Source organism: Aethina tumida, chromosome 1 (assembly GCF_024364675.1).
Source record: "Aethina tumida isolate Nest 87 chromosome 1, icAetTumi1.1, whole genome shotgun sequence".
Lineage (NCBI taxonomy): Eukaryota > Metazoa > Arthropoda > Insecta > Coleoptera > Nitidulidae > Aethina > Aethina tumida.
The window spans coordinates 49635146-49661107 of NC_065435.1; the positions used below are offsets into that span (position 1 = coordinate 49635146).

Sequence of the window (25962 nt, forward strand, 5' to 3'; positions counted from 1 at the left end):
GATGGTAATTTTCAATGTCCAAAAGATCTTATCCCGTCCTAAAGGTGATCCAGAATTGATTATAATTAAAAGAATCGCTCTATTAATAAGCATTTGCTTTAAACTGTAAGTGTTTTAATAGTAACCTATAGGTTGACAATTTGTACGACCACTTATAAATTATGGAAATTGTTTTGTACCTTCCACCTTCAAACGTATTTTTCTAACTACAGTTATATGTACCTGTATAACTATGTTATATCGATAAAAATATTGTAAAATATACAATAATAACACATAGATCTGAAGAAACAGGAAGCAGGCATGAATGAATATTGGATTAACGTTTGTCTTATAATAATTTAAAATCGCTAGATTCATTTAAAAAATAATCTGCTTGAACAAAGATTAATTTTACAAGACCATTTAAAGTAGTAAACCAAGTTATCTTTATGGTTGTAATAATTGCACGCAAAACAATTGAATTGTCCCCAAGATTACATCCTCACAAATCATCAAACTCCATAAAGCTTCAAATTGTAATAAGTGATTATTTTTTGCAGAGAGGGACGTTGCTGATCTTCCAGGTTTCGACCACCCCGATCTGCTGCGAAAAAAAAAAAAATAAAGTCCACACGCGCTGGTTTGAAATCCGTCCCGATTTGGCGCATAGAGGGCGACTCTCACAATTATCAATTAGCCTCTTGCATAAATAAGTCGCATTTACACAGCCACATTTTAAGTTGTTGTCAAGATGATAAATGCCTTCGCTGTTTGTCGTCTAAATTAAGCCTAATTTAAGTAATTCATACACTGATGGATTAAGTATTTGTTCAAATACACGTTTCGTCAGTTCAGATAGGATCCTCCTCAAGTGTGGTGCTGACTGTTGAGTTATTTTTTTTTTTGTGGGTTGTTTTGGTGGTTCATTTTCTGGCCCTGTGGGCGTTCTCCGGTATACAGGTGTTTAGTGCCGGTGCTACAGTGTCTTCAGAGTTACTCTCGCCAAAACGGCTATGGCAATTCAATTGTCCTGAAATTTGGTTACTGTTGAAATTTCGTACACCCTATATTAAAAGGGGTCTGACTGTAATTTCAATCCTGTGATAAATGGATATTGAATCACGTTATTTGCAATTTAAAATGTTAAGCATCGACAACAGCTTCCTCCAAAATCATCGACAGCGCGAAACTACTGGGATCAAGAAACTATATAATTCGTTTTTCGTTATGTTCTAAAATTTCGTGCCTTTAAATCAATTTTACTGGACTAGAACTCATTGCCCGATCCGGCAATTTGGTAGCAAAATATAATATTAACGCAAAAAAATAGTAGAGGCCTTAGATGTACGATTATAGTTTTTTGGTTGGAGCCTTCATGCATTATTTGAGGGTCGAACGCTAGTTTTTAATTCGCCACCCGTGTTTTATTATGGCGTATCAATTGTACGAAAACACAGACATTTTATTGTTAAATGAGAACTCCCCAAATTCAAAAAGTTCCTGGAACATCACGTCCGACAACAGCATGGAGGCAAACGACGAGATCTTTGGTTGGAACACGCTGAAAATAGACGAAGAGAAGTACTTCAACGATCGGACGTCACGTAAACGCAAGCTCACGGACGAGGAGGAACACAAAATTAAATCCACCAGCTACAAAATTAATAAAGACCCTTTATCCCTCGACGAAAAACCGAACCACATGACGAAGAAGGCTTTATTACAGAAGGGTAGGTTTTCTGTTCTGTTCTACCTTAATTTATAATCTTACGAATTTATATTATAAACAATGTATTTTACTGACCTTATGACTTTTGGTAAATGAATTCTTTCTTAAACAGTATCAGGCAAATTTTGCACTTTGATAAATTTGATGTGGCGGCCTTTTTTCAGGCTAAAATTGTATAAATTTGCACAGTGCAAACTAATATAATGTTGTTAAAAACCCGTAAACAGTTTCATTTTATTAATTCGCAGGCAATTGGCCTCTCATTGGTTCGAAGGCAGCGAATTGATGTCGCTGACAATTTTTATTTTGCTTAGTCCGAAGAACGCTCTTTTTGTGTGGCGCGTTAGTTCAAACTAGACAACGCGGGATTCGATTAAAAAGTACACACACGCTGCACTAGTACTCACTGCAGTTAATAAACAGTTTAAACGTTTTTCATACAAGATTATATTGTAGGGAGTGCTTTAAAGACGAGATTATTTTAAATTATAATAGTAAAAATTGTTTTTGAAATACTTTTAGTTTCATTCAAAAGTGTAGCAACTATTATTTAATAATTGTACCACAAATAAATATTTAATTTCGATTATAACAGAATAATTAACGATAAGTGACCATCTTCAAATGGGACAATAATTTCATTGTTTATTTTATTACTTTGGACGATAAAAAGCAAGATATACATACCACTATATTTCCAAATTGTTTAAACTAGTGCCCAATATAAAAAAAAATCTATAAGATTTACTTTTAATGTACTCAAAAATTTATAAAACCAATAGGTAATTGATGATATTTGGATTAGTATATTATGACATTTTGAACCATTTGTTCAATATTTCTATTATCATAAACTAACCAAAATGTGGAATCAATTGCACTGGTCCGATATCATAAATAAAAATTGTATTTTTTCTACTTTATTGTGAGAATACTATAATTTCGTTTATCAGTGGGTAAAGAACCCGACGTTGTATCAGTCCTTGCAATTTGCAATTATCTTGAGATATAAATGATAACTAGATACTGTCATAATTTTGCCCTAACCACAAACCAATTTGTTCGCTTATCAACAATGAGATAAACACTGAAATTAAACCTATCAAAATCTCATAGACTACGGCTGCGGGAATCGTCCCGTAGTATTTACATACGTATTTAGAAGACAAGAAGTTATCGTTTCTTATCACTGGAGCAGTTTATCAAATTTGAAGCGAATGTAGCGAGTTTGAGTTGTCTGTACGTTCGCCACGGTTTCACGCCGAGGCAATGTGAACCATAGTTGTTGTTTTCATTTTCTCTTTTTTTTGAAAATGGTACGAAGTTTCGCGGGACCTCAATGTACATGGGCACAGTTAAATCGCTAAGATGGATTGCCTGTTAAGAAGTATGTATTTGACAGACATTATTGACGTTACGTTTGAAATAATTCCTGTTGCTGTGCAAGAAGTGACCATGTGAAATATGAACTGTATCAAAAAAGTCCTCGTTTAAATGTGTCGCAAACCGAAGCAGAATAATTAAGTTACGTAAATGTCTTTTATTTGCATTATGTATAATTTCGTTACACATCTATTTGGTGCTAAATGTTGAGCGTTAAGTAACTTTTAAAAACAAGTGTTTCAAATTGATGCAAGTCATTTTGTTGTATTACTTCTAAATGTTACATTCAATACTAGTTATCTTCAAGAAATTAGATTAATTATGTTTATATAATTAATTTAGTCACGAAAATAAATAGATTAATTACGTATTTGGAAATTACGTTCCATACAATTTTTAATTATTATTAATTAATAATTAATTTCGCCAAGTAAATATTATGTTATGTTACTAAAAACTAATCATTTGACTTCTTTCGAAGCTCCAACAAGAAAATGTTTCCTTCTGCAACATCTTAATTATTCTCTTAGACAAGCATCCCGTTGGTGACTGAACTAAAAAAGAAATTATTCGACCAGACAAAACGACCGAAACAATTCAGCAACACTCTTGTGTTAAGTAAAAAATTGCCCGGTGACGTCAATAACTACATCGCGACCTTTTCAATTAACAAAGAGCACATTGCTGTCACAAGACTCGATAGTTCAGCGGCGCAGACCAAGTTTTGTCCAAATTGCAATTTTAAAATGTTTATTCCGTAGGCAACTACGAGTACTCACTGGATTTGAACGTTGGAAGTACCATAATGGTGAAGGAAATTTGATAATTCAATATTGTGTGGGAAAAACAATTCTTGAAAATGTCAATTGATTTGTGTATGTTGGTTTTGTCTCAACAATGTTTTTGAACTACATTTATTACAGTTTTTGAAGGAGAGTCGTCGAGTGTACAGCAAATAAACAAGAAAGTTCCATAAATAGTTATTGATTCAATAACGTTATTGTAATAACAAGTGTTTCTGGCAAAATGTGCTACTAAAATATTAATATTTCATTAGTATATAATGTAATCGAAATAATTATTTTCTACTCCTAATTTTTAATTCACCCTAATAGTTTCTGTAAAAAAATTGGTTGTGCCCTTATTTATAAAATCTTGCCAAACTTAGGGGTACTGTAACATCCCCGATATATTCAACATAATGACCACATCCAGTAATAATCCAGTAATAGTCTTGGATAATTTTATTGTTATTTATTATTCTCCCCCGAGAACCAACATAGGCAGGTCGGACGTCACTGGTTGCAAAACCATTGAGGCAAATACATCCATGTCTAACGTACTTGTCAATTGAGAGCGGGCATAAATACTAATTTAAATGCTTTCGTATCAATTAAGGGGGTCACAGATTCATAAAGCCTTGTCCATGAATTGTTCTCATGATAATTCCCGTGGCGTATTGGCGAGCAAAAGCGACATGCACACAACAACATTTATTTATTTTTTTTTTTTGTTTTCATTAAAACACAATCGAGAAAATCGTAGCCGAAGTCCACGTGTTCGTTCATTGGATTTTATTAAATGGGTCACTTAATACATTTATAAATTGAGATACTGACAGTACAATAACGATATTAATTTTTATGAATTAATCAGATCATCTTTACGACAGTTACAATAAAAAAGGAAAGAATTGAGCTTATTTTTTTTATCTTTCTCGAAGCCAAACTGTACTTACTTAATTTAACATATCAAATAATAAAGCCCGCGGCTTATCTATTCACGAATCGCAGCCGTACTCGTACATTTGAATATTCACCGCGTTTCTTTTAATTAATGCAGTTTACGCGGCGAAAATTTTCATTTCTAAATACATTCCGACGTTCGAATTTCTCGAACAAAACACGCTGTCCTTGGTTTTGCGTTGGTGAGTTTTTATGTAACACAATTCAGTCAGAAATTATCGATATTATATTTATTGTGCGGATTGAATGTTTTGTCTATTTTGCAAACGATAACGCAAAACCAGCGACGATTGGTCTCCGCGTTTTGGTTTACGGGACCGCCGAAAGGTCGACGTGTGTTTGTTTACGCGACGGTATTTTTAGTGGGAGTTTACTGGTCTAGGTTCCAACATTTTGTTGCCGTGCGTAATGTGGATTTTCGAATTATGCTGGTTTCGTTTTCAGGTACCACGAGGACGGCCCATTGGCCAGTTGACGAATACAACGAACTAAATGGAGACATCGACAGTCCCCTCAGCCTCGGATCGGAGCTGGCCAACAACTCCTATAGGTTTGTGGTTTGTGCAAAGTGTTTAAAAAGAGTTGCGTCGAAAACATATTTGAATATGTTTCGGCTAATTTTGAGTACGCGTGTGCTCGTTCACGTTGCAAACAATGCAAATCTAATGTACACAGAACGTTTCCAAGTATTTCCATGAGTTTAAAAATACTATAAACATTCGTTTTTAACGAAATCTTTATTATTATCGCAGGCCAACACATCACATAATTAAAACACACTTAATTAATTAATATTTAATGGTATTGTGTGGCGAAATTAGCTACTTCTTTATTAATTTGTCCCCATAAGGGAACGTGCAACGGTCGTATTTTCATTTTTTTCACAAAAATCTAGCTCCGTTTTAATGCATGGACGACCTAATTTGGTAATTTTTGCTTTCATCATTAACCGTTGCCACCTAATAGCTCCTTATGTACAGTTGAATGTGTGTCTCCACCGTAACTTACTATGAGTTTGTTGGTGATCGACATGTACGTGTGAACTGATGTACCGTTTCGATTTTAGCGACGCCATTCTCCAGATCAACAGCATGACGGTGTTCAAGCAGGAGGCGCCGTCGCCCGGGTCCACCAACGAGATCACCAATCTGCAAACGGTCCGCGAGAATCGTCAAAGTCCCACGTCGACGCAACACCACCAGCCGCAGCAGAACCAACAGAACGGCACCATGGTAGCAGCCACCGGTTGTGGCGGTATGGATGACAACAACAGCCAGACCATGTTCAACAACACCATCAACCAGCTGCTCAGTCAAAGTGGATTAGTCAACTTACAGAATGTGATGGACGGTGAGTTGTTGTTCCTGATGGGGTTGACATTGGTTGACGAACTGCTACAAGCAAAACCTGATTTAAAACGTTTGTTTTAAATGCGTTTCAATTGTTCTCCCTGTGTCTATTACTATTTTATTAACAAATAAATTTGCTGAGTTGTACGGTGAAGAGTACAACTGCACCTATATATTTGATTCCCTCTTATCCAGTGCTGTAAGATTATTTTACTAAGAAATTATAATGCCTGATATTATATTACTATTATTATTATTATTAAGTTTATTCTCCTAAATTAAAAATATACAGTGTGTTAATGTCGGGACACCCCCGAATCCTTTTATTAATAACTCAACTTTAATAAATAATAGTTCAAAAGATATTAAAGACAATAAACAGTCTATGTAATCTATAAACATTGTTCTCTATATCATAAAAACGAAGATTACTGTAACATTTTTTGACTCAAAAAGGACAATTTTTATGAAAAGAGCAATCGCCATTGAATTTAGCATCCATCTAAAATGAGTACAATCCAGATTTCATATAAAATACTTATTAGTAAGTCTGGCAGGGTAAAAACTGACATGGTCCTAATGAGTTTATTTCTTCCAACAAAAACTTGGAGTGAAGTGTCAAAAACATCTGAAAATATAAGATTGTGTCTTAACACGTTAGTTTTTAAATTTAATGTTTAGTGGAAACAGTTTTTTATTCATTAATGATACCAATAAGTTCTACACTTTTAATGATATTTTAACAAGCATTAATCAACCAAAAATTACAAATCCAAAACATTCAGCACTAACAAACGCAAACCTCAGAAAGAGTTTTCGATTGTACAAGATCTCTAAACATCGTTCATTTTTCTGGGTTTGAGTCGGTTATAAAATGTGATTCCATTTATCATAGGATTTCTCATTTTTTAATATTATATACATAATAATCGAGTCATTGTCCCGTTCTTCGGAGGGATCGACATCCAACACAATAGCCCGCGAAACATAAGAACAATATAAACAAAAAGGCCGAAATGTAGATGCGACCTTGGATCAGAAAAATCGAACCTAACATCTATTCACTTAACAATTGGATATAATACATAATGGTTGATGATTTGCACATTTGTTGACCAAATTATTCAACTAATAGGCAATAAGTTCGTTAACATTGTTTGGGTTGTAACAAGTGTACGCAGGGTAAAGTCCCTGAACGCATTTTACGTGCGTTAGTCCTGGTGTTTAAATGTTCTCTATGTTCTCTTATTTGCTGGGTAGATTTATTTAATTAAAAGAATGTTTGAGATTAAATAGTTTTTCGTTACATTACAGGTAATAATTTATCCTCGCCAACGTCCCAGGACAACTACAACGTCTCGTCCACCAACTACAGTTTAATCGAAGACTACAGGTTTCAATATGTACTCGCCGCTGCAACGAGCATCGCGACAAAGCAAAACGAAGATACTTTAACGTACCTTAATCAGGGCCAGAGTTACGAGATAAAAGTGAAAAAGCTTGGCGACCTTTCTATGTACAGAGGAAAAATTCTGAGGGTATGTTAATGATTTAAGTAACAATTCAAAAAGTACTTATCGAGCGATTTCTTCCAGTCGGTGATACGCATATGCTTCCACGAACGTAGGCTACAATATATGGAGAAGGAACAGATGACGCTGTGGCAAAAAGCCCGACCTGGAGACAGGATTTTGGAGGTAGACGTACCTCTTTCGTACGGAGCTTTCGACATCGTGCAACCTTCAAATGCTCTGAATATAATCCACTTCTCTTGGGATCCCACTAAGGAGGTCGGAGTGTACATTAAAGTAAGTCCAAATGATGAAACAGTTAAGAAACTGTTTAAAAAATACTATATTTATTTATAATAAGAAATTTCAGTATTATAAAATGAAAGATGATTATAAATTTCAACAAGTAACATAAATAAATTATTATATATAGTCCAGGTAGTGAAAAGAAGTCGAGAAACTATTTAAACAATACGATATTTATTTATATTAAGAAATTTCGGTATTATAAAATGAAAGACGAGTATAAATAACATAAATAAATTATTTCAGGTAAACTGCATCAGCACAGAATTCACGCCAAAGAAGCACGGAGGAGAGAAAGGTGTGCCGTTCCGTATTCAGGTCGAAACATATCAAAGCATGGACTGTTTGGAAAGTTCGAAGCGGCTACATGCGGCAGCTTGTCAAATCAAGGTGTTCAAGCTGAAGGGCGCGGATAGAAAGCACAAACAAGATCGCGAAAAGATACTCAAACGGCCGGTATCTGAACAGGAAAAGTATCAGCCGAGCTACGATTGTACCGTTCTAAATGATGTACGTATTTCATTTTAGTTTTTGTTGAGGTTGAATTATTTTTCGTGTCAATTAATATTTTTATTTCAATCGGAATGTTACAAAAATATTTTGACGTACCTTGGCTTTAATGATTGATTTATACGGTGTTGAACTTACCTTGCCTTTTAATTTGTTTACTTTGTGTGAGGATGAATCACTTCGGTATATAAAAAATAATTTTGGCATACCATGTTTTAATATCATCTAAATAATTTATTACATTTGATTGGTAAAATATATAACTTATTTTGCGTTTTATTTTGTTGATTATCTCACGTGGACGTGGCAAATCAATTATGTAAATAACTATATTAAAATACTATGTTTAAATATCATCTAAAAAACTTCATTTGATTTATGCAATTTAACATATTTGATCTTTTATTTTGTTGTTCTTGGCAGGCTGATCATTTTCATTTCATAAATAACAATTTTGATATACTCTTGATGAATATCATTTAAATAATTTCATTTGGGTATAAGGTGTGTAACTTCTATTTTGTTTTTTGTCTAATGAGGTTACGAATCAAATTCATCATATAAATACAGTTTTTGTATAATTTAACACCATTCAAATAATTTCATTTGGTTGATGTGATATTTAATATATCTTATTTTGTTGTTTGCCATCTATACATATTCAATTGATTGGCAAGATTTTTGACATTTTGTTTTTTGTCTAATGAGGTTACGAATCAAATTCATCATATAAATACAGTTTTTGTATAATTTAACATCATCCAAGTAATTTCATTTGGTTGATGTGATATTTAATATATCTTATTTTGTTGTTTGCTATCTATACATATTCAATTGATTGGCAAGATTTTTGACATATTTTGCTTTTTATTTTGTTGTATAGTAGAAGAAATCGAATTCGTTATTTAAATAATGATTTTGAGATACTACTGTTATTTTTCTTCTAATGAGATGATCAAATTTATTATTTAAATAAGAGTACCATGGTTTAAAATCATCTAAATAATTTCTTTTGATTGTATAAGATTTAACATAACGTATGTTGCCTTTTATTTTGTTGTTTGCCTCATGATGGGATATTTCAAATTCATTTTCGATACAAATTCAGTTTATTCTCAAGATTTTTAACATATTTTGCTTTTTATTTTGTTGTTTGTCTTCCGATGGAAGGAATTAAACTCGTTATTTAATTGACGATTTTACTATACCATTATTTAATATCATATAAATAATTTCAATTTAGTGGTAAGGTAATTTTTACTATTTAAATAACGTTTCTGATATGCCTTGATTTGTTTACCTAAAATCATCGGATTTGATTTAACCTAACATATCTTGCCTTTTGTTTTGTTGTCTGCCTCATGCTGGAATATAATAATTTTGACATTTTTTTATCTAAATTATTGGTGAGATGAATCTCATTCATTATTTAAATACAATTTAGCCTTAATTACCATATGTTGCTTTTTATTTTATTGTTTCTCTTGTAATGAGATAAATCAAATTTATTATTTAAATAACAATTTTGACAGACCATGGTATAAAATCATCTAAATAATTTCTTTCTATTTTGTAAGGTCTAAATTAACCTAACGTATTTTGCTTTTATTTTGTTTTGTTTTTTTCTTATGATGGGATGAATCAAATTTGTTATATAAATAACATTTCTGATATGCCGTGGTTTACCTAAAAATATATGAATAATTTCTTTGGAGGTAAGGTATAATTTAACCTAACATATCTTACCTTTTATTTTGTTGTTTACCTCATGGTGGGATATATTAAATAGATTATATAAATAACAATTTTGACATACCATTGTTTAGTATCATCTAAATTATTTCATTTAATTGGTAAGGTATTTAACATTATTTTGTCTTTTATTTTGTTATTTTTCGTATGATTTTTAATCATATTATATCATAGTTAAAATTAACTAAATAATTTATTTTAATTTTGTAAGATCAAACTTAATCTAACGTATTTTGCTTTTTATTTGGTTGTTTGACTTGTGGTGAGATGAATCAAATTCATTATTTAAATACAATTTGGTCATGTCATGCCTTAATGTCGTCTATACAAATTCAGTTGAATGGCAACATTTTTACCATATTTTGCTTTCTCTTTTATAATTTATTATTTAAATATCAATTTTGACAGATCATGGTATAAAATCTAAATAATTTCTTTTGATTTTTTAAGATCTAACTTAACCCAACGTATTTTGTCTTTTATTTTGCTGTTTGTCTCATTGTGGGATATATCAATAACAATTTCATTCATTATATAAATAACAATTTTAACATGATTTAGTATTATACAATCATTTTGTGATATCTAACATATCCTTTATTTTTAAACAAAGAAACGAACTCTAAAATTCAATCAATTAAGTAAATGGTGTATTAACAAAAATATATATATACATATATATATACATATATATATATATATATATATATATATATATATATATATATATATATATATAAAGAAACGAACTCTAAAATTCAATCAATTAAGTAAATGGTGTATTAACAAAAATATATATATACATATATATATATATATATATATATATATATATATATATATATATATATTTCTATTAAATAATATGTTACAATGATTGAACTTAATTTAGAAGGATTTACTAGATATGACGCAACCTGGGTTGTCTATTGAGTGCATAGTTCATCTAATATTTGAATTTATCTTATTATTTTTAATGTTTACATATTTGAAAACATCGCGGTGCGGTGTAGTTTTCTGTTTTTCAAGATTTACTGACGCGACCACGAAAACAATAACGTAATGAATTGATGACCGGTAGCATTTTTTTTTACCTCGATAATTTATTCAACGGTCGTGAGGCAATGCAATCCAGATCGTTCTAGTAAAATTCACGTGTAAAAATGGTGGAGAAACGACGTTGAAAAAATTATTTGACGATAGCACGAAAACGATTTGAAATGGGATTATACCAGTTCGAACAGAAATTATCTATGCACATAGATACTTAATACGTATTGTTTGATACTTGTGCTTAAAAAAATTGAATTTATTATTTTAACGATGTTTATGTAGGAAAATTTTAAAACGAAGCTGCCCTTTTAGCTTCGTCCTGTGACTCGTACGATTTCTATTCAATGATGGATGCAATAATGTGTTTCGTAAATGCGAAGGTGAGACGTAAATTATCACGCAACAAAATGTACCAAAATGTACTATAACACTTGCTCGTTAAAATAATTTATTTGAAAAACATTAAATTTCTAAAGATAGTTAATTATTGTTTTTAATTACATATGTATTATGTTCATTTAAAGTTATTTATGTGAAATGTACATGTTTGTGTGTGTATTGTTCAAACCAAAAATTTAAACTCACCCCGACAATCGGCACGACACAGCCACCCAAATTAACCTCAGACCACGTCAAAAGTCGACACTTAATTAAGAAGAGTCGGGTGCGCTGTTCAATGCTAGAATTCTTTACGTTATAACCAGATTCATCCGCATGCGACACAGGAGAAAATCGTAAATTTATCAAACAATTCGCACACCCGAACGAACGTTTTTGTTTGCAGTTATCGGATGTGTATAATTGCCGGGCGATGAGACGGCGTCAGTTAGATGTGAACGACTAATAACTCATTGATAATAAGTTAAAAAAATTTTCGATGATGAGGTTTCGTGGTCACGCAAACGCATTTGCGTGTGCCGGGTTTTCACACATAAACAATGATGTTTATTCGCATTGTTTCCTAACTATTAATTAATGTGAAACGATGTTTTTCCTACCTCTTAAACAGAATGCAGTGTCAAATAATTGACCTTTTTCTCAATCAACATTATTTTTCGAATTCCAAGGCAAAATATCGAATGGTTCGATTGGTATGGGATCTTAAAATAACCGGTGCACACTAGTACGATTGTTGTTTTGTAACTGAGCAGGGTTTCTATAATTTCAGATACCAGATGAGGCAGTCTTAACTTCCGCACCCATCGCTCCCATTGCCACCTCCAAAAGGTAAGACACATTTTTTAAATAATTTTAATTTTTATTTGTTGACAAACAAACTGAAAAATATAAATTATTACGCTTTTTGTTATACTGGTTTAAGAATTGAAATTTTAAAACTTTCCAGAGTTAATTAGGTGACCTGAACAGGAATTTACAATTATTTTTTTATACATATATATTAAGCCACCTTGGGTTTTTTAATTTGCGATTTTAGTTAAACGTTCATCATTAAAAATGACTGAAATAAAGCTGGTGAAAAATCAAATTTTATATAATTTTTGACTATTTTCAGTCATTTTTTGTCATTTATTATGATTCTGATACACCAAATTTCAATTTTTTAATCGATATTTTATGCAGTTACTATCATTTTAAGCTCTGACTAACTTAGATCAGATAAAACATGGAAATAATATGGTATAATTTTTTCATTTTTATTAGTTGCCAAACAAATGAACAAATGTAAATTATTACACATTTACCAGAGTTAACTAGGCGAGTTGAACACGAAAAAATATTTTATTTTTTTATATATTAGGCCGCCGTGGTTTTTTTTAATTTATGATTTTACTTAAACTAACTTTCAAAATGAACAGCAAACCCTGTAAAACTCAACTGATTACTGTTAAGTGATATAATTTTTGACTATTTTCAGCCTTTTTGGTCATTTCATTCAATATATGATTCTGATACATAAGTTTCACATTTTTAATCGATATTTTATGCGGTTTAAAGCACTTTAAGCACTGACTAACTTAGATCACATAAAACATGGAAATAATATGATAGAAAGTAGGAGAAACAAGGTGCAATCTTTTGATTTTTATTAGTTGCCAAAAAAAAGAGATGTAAATTATCCCCTTCACCTAATGAAATGGGTGAGGTGTACTAATCTTAGCACCAGATATTTTTTTATGTAGTGCTAACTGCTCGAAATGAAAAAATCACCCCGATTAAATTTTCAGCTAAATCTCTATATTTTTCATATTATAAAATATACATTATCTAAGTGAATAATTCAAATAAAAAGATGAGTTATGTTCACCCAAATTCGCCTGAAAAATTGAGAGAAGTGTCTATTTTCGCTGTAAGATCATTTGTTTTTATTTTACGATTAAAATTGAAGATTTATTGCCGTATCATAATTAATTAAACGTCCAATAAATCTTGATTACTTCGACTTTTCAATTTGCGTTAAAATACCATTTCATTTATTCAAATCATCCAATTTTTTATGGAGACTTTATTATTCGAAATCAAAGAAATCACCCCGAATAAATTTTCATCTAATAAATTATTTTTCATATTTATAAAATGATTAATTGAAACATACATTATCTAAGTGAATAACTCAAAAAAAATGAGTATGTTTACAAGTTCTGTTCACTGAAATAACCCCTACAAATTGAGAATTTTCGCTGTAAGATCATTTGTTTTTATTTTACAATTAAAATTAGAGTTTTATTGCAGTATCATTATTAATTAAACGTCCAATAAATCTTGATTACTCCGACTTTTCAATTTGCGTTAAAATACCATTTCATGTATTCAAATCATCCAATGAACCATCCATTAGGGAAGTATGCACAGTCGTAATAATCAAAATGACACGAATTATGACATGTAAAATTGAGACCAATTAAGATGTCACTAACATCTATAGCCTCTATTAATTACTATCATTAAAAATTTGATAGCTATAAAATTGTCTGTTTACATGTCGTTAAGTTAAACTACACAGTTCTGATTCCATTACCGAGAAAAATATCTTTTTTCGATGCTTTTTATATTACCTTGTGAATTTGATTTAATTACAGCAATAACTAATATTTTTTAGTCAATTGAATATTGCTACTGAAGTATCTTAATATATTAAAAATAAGTAATGATTAATAATAATTAATCCAATCACTATTAATTTCAATTAATGATAAATAATTGTCTTTATGACACATTAGATTGATAATACGTTTGTAACTGAATGCATCAACTGAAAATCGTGACTCTGGACAAGATGAGCATTTTTATACCAAGAGTTCTATAACCCTCCTCAAAGATTTGATTGCATCACCGAGTAAAATATCTACAATTATAATTTTTTTAGTCTTGAATTACTAAAGTCTTTTTATGTTGCTGTTTATAATAAATTATTTTTATTAATGTAAATAAAAAGTAAGTAATGATTGCTAATAATTAATCCAGGCGCAATTAATTTTAATTAATTATATAAATAATTAGCCATTACAACATATTAATTAGATAATATATTTGGTAACTGAACTTAACAACTGATGATTATTTTAAAGCTAAGATGTTCTGTATTTTTCGTAAATTTTAATTCATTTAATTTTGGATGATCCACAAAGATCTGAGTCCATTACTGAGAAAAATATTTTTAATATGTCTAATTTTACGCATGATATGGGTTTAATCACAACAATGATTGTTTTTGCTGCCAAAGTGACTTGTATTAAATTTCATCATTTAATCTGAAGTTATCAGTTAATAGATGTTGAACAAAGTCTAAAAATAAAGTAAATAAATATATAATAGAAACATCACATTAGAAAAACCAAACAAAAATATTTAGAAAACTAAAAATAAAACGGGATCTAAAAACAAATACAATTATATTAACTATAAATAAATAAAAGTATTTATGTCAAAGTAAAATAAGTCACCTAACATACCTATAGCATGACAATGTTTTTATATAGTTTTATGTAAATTAGTTTTTGTGTTTATTGAATAGATCAACATCAGCGAATACTTTAGTCGAGATTAAAAGTGATCTTGCATAATATGCGCGTTCGGCTGGGTTGTTATTTAATTTACTCTATTAGGCACCATCTATATTTAGATGTTAATGTTATTGCATTTTGTTAACTACTTCTTAGTGGTGCCATTATTGCCGCCGAAATTTCTAGTTTGAACCGACTACCGTTGCATTTTCTGGAGGTGATCCGTGATTGTGTGTGTGTGCGTGCGTGTAACCCAGAAAAAATTGGGACACCACAAATTGATTTTGGCGTTGATTTATTTGTGTGGATTGTTCTATTATTATTATTATTAGGGACGTTTAAATCGTTCCTTTTTTGTGTAGACACCTTAATTTTTTTGTCTGACAAAATTACTAACGTCTTGTTGTTTGTTCAAGTTTACTGGATAATTGAGGTGATTTGTGTGTGCGAGGTTAGTTACCAGATAAAACTTAAGCGCAGTTTCTAAACCGTTTCGTAATTCGTTCCAAATTTCGTTACTAAGGTGAAATGTACGATCCCAAGCCCGATAACACGGTTTACCCTAATCAGATCCTCGGAATTGATATAGGTTTACTTTTTTACTGTTATCACTTGTCGATCGGACTTAACCAGTTCAAGCATGGATGGGGCTTAGGCTTAAGTCGTTTAATTAACGACAATAAAAATTTAGTTGTTTTTTAAGTCGCATTTTATTGCGGTTTATCATAAATCAATAAGAGAGTACGGATAAAACCGCTTTCGACTCATCCTCTCATCAAGTAGCCGTTTTTATGGTGCAGCTCCGCTGCACCGGTATTAACCGTTGTTTGCGATGCAATGCGGTCGTGGTTAATTTTCGACAACCTCCATGGCTTTCGCAACGCCGTTTGGTGGAGGGTGACCCTTCGGTCGGATGAGTGAAGGAACGGAAGAAGGTTGTCGAGGCTATGGGAATAAGGTGCCGGCTGTGCAGACCAAACACCAGAGAACGGAGAAGTGGGTTGAATTGAATGCGTTTCGACGGGTTGGCGGCGCAGCGCGGCTTCACGGCACGGCGGAGGCAACGTTCGGCGCGAAGGCAGGCAAGCCAGGCAGTCGGCCAGCGCTCGAAACTACACTCCGCACCGATTAAAACTGCTAGTTCCCGGCCTAACTAGTTACAGCTGGTTTGAGGCCATATCTAGCGTAAAGTCGCTTTTAACCAGACGTTTCTCGGCGGCCACGGCTATTGTACAAACACAACTCACTCCCGACCCTCCGATTTCGTTACACTGGGACATTCGCCAATTCGTCGTGTGCACTTTTCGCCTGTCGGTGTGTTGTTTAGTTGTGTGTGTGCGCCTTCGGCCCGTGCGGTTGTTCAGTTGTTCAGGGTGGCCGGTGTCGTGTATAATGATTTATCGTTGATCGGCTTCCATGGAATATAACATACTTTGAAGGGGACTTGTGTGTTTGGATATCGCGGCCCACCCACGTTATCCGTAAAACTTATGGTTGTTACGTTGCGATCAATTCGTGTGATCGAAGCATCCCCCGCATCACCTCAGGAATGGTTAAGGAGGCGACCGCCCGTCGACGAACCGTTTCAGCTCGCGTTAATGAAACAACGAGATACCATCACCGCCGCCGCCACGCACTTGTCATGGTCCGTCAAGGGCTCCACGCCAGATGACACAAATTTCCGCCTCCTGGTACGGGCTATCAAGAGAAAAGACTTTGTCCTGAAGAGCGTCCACTATTGTCACGGCCGTAACTGTGTCGCGCTCATATGAAATGGCGGACGCTAAGACCAACAACAACAACAACAACAGGAACAGCAACAAGATTTTCCTGCTGATCCACACCATGACGATCACCGAATGTGACTATGTGGTGCAGGCGCAATTCTTTCACGCGTACTGCGACAGGCTGAACGACGCCCGTCTCGTCGGCAGACGGCTCAGCATGCGGATCCACCCCAATCTGCGGCGGAACAGGACCAAGGACCGGCTCAGGATGGCCGGCACGGATCTGGGCACCCTCATGAAGAGCAATTCGGCCAAAATTAGGCACCATCTGCGAACCGTTCATATGTACGTTGTGGAAACGCTTGCTTTTCATTTTTTTTTTTTATTCGGTTCAATTGAACGTCGTAACGTGCGTTTCAAGGTGTTCGCGCCACCGGTTGTTTTGCAAATAGCCGATCTGGTACGGTCTGGTAAAGAACAGTTGCGTTTGGTTTGTTGTTGCGCCAAACGTTGCTGCCGCATTACCGATATTGAAATCAATCGGTTTCCGATGCTCGTTCGCGTTTTCCTTTTCTGGCGGAACGACGTTGATTTATTCACAAATTTGTTGTTCCTTGGTTATAAATATGTAGGATTCGATTGAAGGTCAATATTGTTGTTACTTAATATGCTACATATATATTTTTACTAGATTGATTTTAACTAAGTTTACTAAATTAAAACCAGACCCATGTTCCGGTACCAAATTGGTAGATAATATTTTTCAAGAAAAAAAAAAAATAATTGGTTGGAAATTTTGCGGTAGAAAATATTGTTAAGAATTTTAAGGATGAATTAAGAATTTTTTAAATATTTCAATATTTCTAAGTCCTTGATAAAAACATTTCTGAGTTGTCAAAGCTGGTCTAGGAAATTCAAACAATCGATAATTAATTATATTGTACTCCAAGGTTTTTATGGATGAAACTAAAATACGTGTATTTTAATTTAATAAAAATATTTTTACATTTTAATTTATTTTGTGCAAATCGTATAATTAAATAAAAATTTAAAATCGAATTACTCCATATAAAATTAAACTTATTAGCAATTTATTCTTAGATGACTCATTTTATCCTGGGCTTTTTTACTTTTATAACTTGTAAAACTAAGGAATTTATTTTAAATGTCTCGTATATTTACTGAATAATTGGAATATTGCTTTATCCATTTAAGTCATAGAAATATAGAAATGTCTGACATTCTTTTACCGAAAGTTGAATATATTGAATCTGAAACACACTCACATTTATTTATTATTATTATTATTATTATTTTCATTTATACTTTTGGCATTCAATTAGCTGTTGCTCCTTATGAAAATTCAATTTTCGTCATTTCAATAACTGCCTTCATCAACAAATACTCCAAAGTCTTATGTTTTACATTTTTTATGGATAGTTTATTCAATCACAAATATTTTTATAGCTTTTTCTCTTCCATTTCTTATATAATAAATCTGAAAATTGACAAAAATTCCATTATTTTACTAAATATTTCATAAATTTATTATTTTTTATTATTCTTTAAAAAATTCAACATTTAATAGAAATAATGGGTACCAATCTGTACGGTTTAGTAATGAAGAATATAAATTAATAGAGGTAAGAAATTAATTTAATTATTTTACGTTTAAATTTTCAGTTAATCGATTGCACTAATTACGTTATAAAAAAATGCTTAAATATAACAGAAAATGTTTTTATAATATTGACATAATATGACACCTTTATTATAGCAACTTTTTAAAATTTTAAATATTTTAACCACAACTCCTTTATTTAATGTCAACTGTTAAAATAATATTTATTTATTATTGTTGTTTTATATAGTACAGTATTATATTCTTGTTCTATAAAATTTCATATTTTTTTTAATTGAGCTGAACATAAATGTAGCAACTTTAATTTTAACTGGAATTTTTAATGATTTAAATCTGTTATTTAATTTAACATTAAAACTTTGTATAATATTCTTTTTGTTCCTTTTAACATTGTTTCCATGTTGAAACACATTTCTTCAATATATGAAAGCAACTTGTTTAATACATCGTCTCTAAAAACTACTCGTCTTCACTGTGGTCCATGAATGAAGTCGTAAGCAAGTCAAAATTGGACTTTCACATTTTTAGTAGAAACCAGGGTTTTTCTTTTAGGTCTGTGGTTAAACAAATCCTAATCCACTAACCATCTTCTCACAGTCTGTGAACTAATTTCAACAAGTTCCATTTCCTCCAGGTTGGTTTTAATTTCAGTTGATGATAAGATTGGATTGTTTTTCGACATTCGAATTATCTATTTATCGATTTTTTTTTTCAGGTTCTTCGAACTTGGACAATTTTTTTCTTACTTACCATGTGGCCAGTTTCTCTAAATTGTTTAATATCACGATAAATGATTGACTTATTCAACTGAAAATTCTCAGCCATCTCTTCTTGTTCCCCTCGGCCAGAGAGCAATGAAAGACCATAAAATAAAAGGTTACTATAATTTATATTAACAACAAACATTAAACAATATTGTTGGATGGCCTTTTGCCATCTTTCGGTAAATTTAAAAATTCCACGTTCGAAGAAGCCTTGGTTTTTAGAAGAGAAGAACTGGTCCAACTCATTTTTAACAGTCTGATCGGAATCGAAAACTTTACCATTCAAATTGTTTTGAAGGGAGAAAAACAAATGGTAATCTGTTGGTGCTATAGGGTGGATGAGGTATCAATTCCCAATTGAACTCTGTTAATTTTTGACGGGTTATCAAAGAGGTGTGGGGTCTGACATCATCATGGTGGAAGATCACGCCTTTACAATTGGTTCAGGATATTCTTGATTTCTTCGTTCAATTTCAATAGTTGATTACAGTAGACATTCGAATCAATAGTTTGGCTTCTTGGAAGCAGCTCAAAGTAGACTATACCCTTGCAATCCCACCACACAGAAAGCATTATCTTTTGATGAATATTGGCTTTGAATAGCAATTGTGGGAGCACATTTTGCTTGGTCTATGATCCTTTTCGGACTACGTTATCCTAAACAATCCATTTTTCAGCATCCGTTATGATTCTTTTTAGAAATGCCGCAAAGTTAATGCGTTTGATGAGATGGATTTCCTTCAATTCGACAAGAACCCAAACATTCAGTTTATTTACGTAATCAAGATGTTATACGTGCAAGTAAACGGTTGAATTTGATATGTCGAGCTTGTCTGCTATCTTTCGAGTTCTCATACGCCAGTTAGTTTCGATTTACACCTTTATTTTGTTGTCATCAGCAGTGGTTTGACGACCAGTATGTGGTGCATCTTGCACATTAAAATTTTCAGAACGAAGGCGAACTGGCGTTCAGTAAGGCAGTCCTCATAAAATTTCTTTGGAGCTTGTACCTCATTTTTGACCTTTTGGAAGTAAAACAATAAAATATGTTGATAATGCTTAATAACTTAATTTTTAATCAACTTGTTTTTTACTAATGACTCTCAGTTTTTGACTGAACATAGTTTAAAGTCTAATAGTATAAAATAGTATATAATAATGTAAGCCATGCAATACTACTGTAAATGCAGTTCACATTATCTTTGAGAAAAAAACGACATTAATTATCGAACAACCCAATATTTGCTTAATAAGTTGCTATAATTATGGCCACTACTGTACAATGAATATCAAAATTGACAAATATTTTGTAAAATCATTATTTTCGCAATTTAACTAAATTTCTTTAACAATTCTACATGGGATCAATCTTACGCATTTTATACTATATTTATTTTAATATGTGACACACCTTAACACATATTCATATTCAAACAAGGAAATACTTGAGTCAGACAGAGAAAAAATTGTTATCTTTATCTCGTAAACAAGCGTACCAACAGTTTATTTATGGCAGGAAAAAAATCTGCCTCAATCATTAGCAATCAATCCAACACAATTAATATTCGAGCGTGTGCCTGCAGTTCTGTTGCATCGAATTCCGACATTACGACCCGTTGTGTGTGCTTCATTAGTCCTAATTAATGCCAATTGAACACACGCAACGCGAACGGAGATGTGCAGGGAGAGGGCATTTTCTGCATCGTTTCCACGTTTGTGACTTATGCAAAGCGAGTTTCGCATTTTTGCCGTCGCCGCGACGAAATTCGATCGGGATGGAACCGGTTTCGGTGGCCGTCTCGCATCGGAAAAAACGCACGGGAATGGAAATTAAGTCGCCCCCGACGGCCCTGAACTGCACCAGTGCACCAGTGCCGGCCAAACGGCGTTCGTAGAGGTGTGCGATGCACACGAGTGCGTTTTTAGCGGTCCGACCTGTGCAATTCCGACGACGAAAGGAACGGAACGGGTCCCTTTCGCCTGTCGTCTTTTCGACTCGGGTCGTGGGGGTTTAGAAAGTTGAAAATGTCAACGAATCCTTAAGTTTTAAATTGAGTTATTATTACACTCGTGCATGTTGTATGAACTACTTATGCGTTATTAAATTACTGCTGCACGGTCGATTATTCAATTACTATGTTTCATCCGATACTTTATACGATCTCGGATATTTTTAGAACGTTATCTAATACCCTATCAAAATATGGAGTTTTCACGTTATCAACGAGATATTGTGCAGTCGGATGTGCGATGTTTTTTTAGCGAATTTCCGAAGTTATCACCTCACATGATTAATCAACATTGGGTGAATAATAAAAAACGATATTTCAATGTTGTAATAACATAGGTGAAAATTAAAAACAGTTTACAATTACAAAACTGAAGGAATTAATATAATAATATAAAAACATTTAAAGTTGTTCTTCTTTTCATAAATTAATTGACCATCCTTAAGTATAAAAATCTTGTCTCATTTATGTAGATATTGTTTTAACTCACTGTAAACAATATTTTAACTTCAAGTTTCTAATGGGGATAAATTGATTCAAATTTTAGTTAACACAATTTGTGAATTTCTAAAATTATTACCTCAGTTACGTCCTCTGTTGTATCAACATTACATCAAGAATAAAAAATAATTTGAAATAACAAACATAATAATTTAATATTATACAATAACTGCCAATTATAAAACTGAAAAGTAGATTTGAGATTAACAACAACATTTTATTTTGTTAAATTGTTCCTCCTTTCATAATCTAATTAGCTATCTTAAACAGAAATATCCTTAAGTATAAAAATCTTGTCTCATTTATGCAGATATTGTTTTAACTCATACAAAAATTTAATTTTCAGTTCTTATTGAGGATAAGTTGTCTCAAATTTTAATTAACACTATTTGTGAATTTCCAAAAATACCTTAACTACGTCCTCTGTTGTGTCAACATTACGTTAAGAATAAGAATTAATTTGGAATAACAAACATAATAATTTAATATTTTAATTGCCAATTACAAAACTGAAAAGAAGTGGATTTAAATTAACAATAACAAAAGTAAAAATTTTATACAATAATTTAAAAATCTATTTACCCATCTTAAACAGAAAAAGTATAAAAATCTTGTCTCATTTATGCAGATATTGTTTTTACTCATTGTAAACAATAATTTAATTTGCAAGTTCTTAATAGGGATAAATTGACTCAAATATTATTTGACGCAATTTGTGAATTTCCAGAACTGTTACCTTAACTACGTCTCTGTTGTATAAACATTACGACATGAGTAAAAAATAATTTGGAATAACAAAAATAATAATTTAATATTGTAATTGCCGATTATAAAACTGAAAAGAAGTAGATTTGATCCCCTAATGGGGATAAATTGTTTCAAATTTTAGTTGACGCAAATTGTAAATTTCCAAAATTATTAACTACGTCCTGTATCAACATTACGTGAAGAATAAAAAATAATTTAGAATAACAAAAATATTAATTTAATATTATAATAATTCATAAATTTCATAATTTAATTAGCTTGTCTTATTAATAGGTTGTTTTAACTCCTTGTTCTTAATGGGGGAATAAATTGATTCAGATTTTAGTTGACACAACATTAGGTAAAAAATAATATAGAATAACACATAAATAATTTAATATTGTAACAGTCAATTAATTTTTATGTTTATAGTTAAATAAAAATTTTTAAGCATAGACATTAATCTTTTTGATGGAAAAAATATTTTCTTAACTCATTTTAAGGAAAATTCTAGTTTTAAATTTGGAATAGGAATTTATTAACACAAACTTTAGATTACATATTTGACGAATTTCCAATATTAACCACTTCCTCTGTTTTATCAATGTTAGGAAAGTATTTTAAAACAAAAATTAAGATAATTCAATATTGGTATTGTGTATCATACCATAAAGAATTGTATTAAATGATTTATACTAATAATTTAATTTTTAAATTTTCTATAAATCTCTGAAAAATTAAATAAAAGTTTTCTCACGACTAATTCGTGGTTATATACAAAATTTCTTAGCACAGCTCTAAAACAAAATATTACATTACGTTTGTTTTTACAGTGTTCCTCCAGATGCAAATTTGGCCCCAAACAGAATCGTTCCGAAAATCGACAATGCCATCGCCCAACAGGCTTCGATTCCCTCTCCGTTGGAAATGGACATCTGCGTACCGGAGAAAAAAGTCGAATTCGAAAAGGTAAACCGATACAATATTTATTGTTTCTTTATTAATCGATGCCATTCATATTTACAGATCAACGAACAACTAACGCCGTCCTCGTCGACGGATCAGACCATCGCGTGGCTGACTAGAAACCGTTTCGAAAAGTATTTGCAAACGTTCTGCAGTTTCTGTGGAACCGACATGCTTCGTATGTCAAGGGAAGACCTGATACAGATTTGCGGACATGCCGATGGTATAAGACTCTACAATTCGTTGCATATGGAGTAAGTAACTAATAATTTAACTATAATTAATAATTACTTATAAAACAACAATATTATGGAGATGGTGTATTTTAGTCCTATATTACAACTGTTTCGCTTTCTTATAGATCTATCGCGCCAAAATTGAAGATATACGTCTGTCGCGAAAAATCTTCAGTCTTCAACGCCGTGTTCCTCACCTCGTACAACAATGTGGAACTGGTCCAAAAGCTCTCGGCAATTTATGGTCTGGCCCCGGACCAGATCAAAGATATTTATATCGAGGGTCCAAAGGCCATCCACATTCACTTGAGCAACGACGTGCTCAGCCATTTAGAAGAAGAGACGATGTTCATGCTGGAGGTGATACAAGAAAGTGACAGTTGTATTCTTCTGCTTAAGCGCATTCGCCAATAATACAGATATTTATATACATATATTTTTTAGTGATGACAGTTTGTACTATTTTAAAGTAAAGTGTTCTTTAAATAATGTGTAAACTTGTGTCTTATGGAGCCTTGTATTTTTATATAAATGGTTTACGAAGTTCTAAATATGTATATTTTAAATATATTTTGTTACAAGATATTTATATCAATGAAATCTAGTAAGTAGATGCGTGAGTTACGGGGAGTTTTTAACTAGCAAACACTAAAGAGTTTCACTTTTAATTCTTTTGCGAATTAAAGGTGAAGCAGTTTTCGTATGTAATACATCGTACGCACCGGAAGGGTCGATATTTCCTAATGCCTCCATCAGAATTTTCTTAGGCTGTGGGAAACAAAGACCTTTTGCAGTACAGTTATTTATAAGTAAACACAATTATTATTTTATTAATAAGTAAATGTTGACGCAACAGAAGCTAGAGAAAAATACGTACTAATAAGTGATATTTTTATCAACGCAACAAAAAAACGCGTTGACCTACACATGATATTTTAACAATTAATTATCGAATGTTTACAATATAGTATTATAAATTTTAATAAATTTTAGTATATATTTTATGCTTAGAACAATAAGTTTGTATATTTTTTAGATGAATTTAAGGGTGCATAAATATGTTTATCTCTTGTATCACCATATACATGTATAATTACCTGCGATTATGAAAAGCTGCATAGTTTAGAATATTGTTTACAATTACCTCATATATGTTTATTAAGCTTTGTCAATAATGTTAGGTATGTAGAGTTTAGTAGAGCGTGCAAGTCCAAAATTATTTTTAAATATGAAACTTGCCATTTCGTTGATAGTAATTCTCATTTGGCACGTCGCTTTTAAGTTGCAGCTATAAACGCTATTATGCTTTAAGTAAATAACAGCAATGTAATGTGCAATGCATTAGAATTAATTAACTTTACTTAAAATGTACTGATTTAGAAAATTGTTTTCTTTAAATAGGTGTTTTAGTTAATTTTTGTCTTTATTTAGACACTTTATTTTTTATTGAATTGAAACCCAGGTTAAATAATTACTATCCCATAAATTTATAGAAACACATATTTAAAAAACTATATTTCCCAAGTCAATGTATGTATAGATTATGTTAAAGTTATATTACAGATCATTAATTTTGTTTTAAAAATACTATATGCATTTCTGTGTTATAAGCTAAAGTACAAATAATTTCAGTAATGAATTGGTTAGTCAAGAATTTTTTTTGAAAAAATCATCGAATTGTTTTAACTTTCTTGACGGTCTAATTCAATTATTAGAACTATCAGGAATCTTAGTTATATGTTTATTATTGTTTATTGAATTTAGATATAATAAATTGTTGCATGTTGAACATATCATATTATAAGCGATAGTTAATGTTATATTATTGGTATTACTAAATGTAATTTAGAATACTAACCCAAATGATCAGGTACAAATAGTTTTATGATTTTATGTGAATGGTTTCTAGGAAGCCATTTTTGTGCCTTTATAATACATTAAATGTGCCATATTAACAATATATATACATATATATATATATAAAATGTTAGAAGTTTTTTACTTTTATTTCTACAAAGTTACCCCGATTAAATATTGACTGTTAAGGCCTGACAAGTGAATAATTTGAAATTTTTTATGTTGGCAAAA

General features: G+C 31.7%; 2 protein-coding genes across 4 annotated transcripts; both read left to right on the forward strand.

The window, feature by feature from the left end:
* Positions 1-1288, forward strand: LOC126264122 (uncharacterized). Its single transcript, XM_049969002.1, has 2 exons — positions 1-105; positions 543-1288. The coding sequence occupies exon 2, from the start codon at positions 1090-1092 to the stop codon at positions 1216-1218; it is 129 nt and encodes a 42-aa protein (XP_049824959.1). The 5' UTR covers positions 1-105; positions 543-1089; the 3' UTR covers positions 1219-1288.
* LOC109595796 (transcription factor CP2-like protein 1) lies at positions 1267-25850 on the forward strand. Of its 3 annotated transcripts, none has more exons than XM_020011219.2 (10): positions 1267-1712; positions 5284-5389; positions 5906-6189; positions 7503-7726; positions 7784-7996; positions 8252-8515; positions 12489-12547; positions 23506-23641; positions 23699-23892; positions 24000-25850. In XM_020011219.2, the coding sequence occupies exons 1-10, from the start codon at positions 1412-1414 to the stop codon at positions 24286-24288; spliced, it is 2070 nt and encodes a 689-aa protein (XP_019866778.2). In that variant the 5' UTR covers positions 1267-1411; the 3' UTR covers positions 24289-25850. The 3 variants fall into 3 exon arrangements, with proteins under 3 accessions (XP_019866778.2, XP_049824881.1, XP_049824890.1); XM_049968924.1 differs by lacking the exon at positions 1267-1712 and adding an exon at positions 2791-3098; XM_049968933.1 differs by lacking the exon at positions 1267-1712 and adding an exon at positions 5042-5221.
* Positions 25851-25962: the final 112 nt, after the last annotated feature.

Bases quoted from the DNA above. Each gene is read 5' to 3' on its own strand.
- LOC109595796 (XM_020011219.2), top strand. From the start codon at position 1,412: ATGGCGTATCAATTGTACGAAAACACAGACATTTTATTGTTAAATGAG. The intron at 1,713-5,283 runs GTAGGTTTTCTG...TTTCGTTTTCAG, and splicing joins GAAGGCTTTATTACAGAAGG to GTACCACGAGGACGGCCCAT. The intron at 8,516-12,488 runs GTACGTATTTCA...CTATAATTTCAG, and splicing joins ATTGTACCGTTCTAAATGAT to ATACCAGATGAGGCAGTCTT.
- LOC126264122 (XM_049969002.1), top strand. From the start codon at position 1,090: ATGGATATTGAATCACGTTATTTGCAATTTAAAATGTTAAGCATCGAC.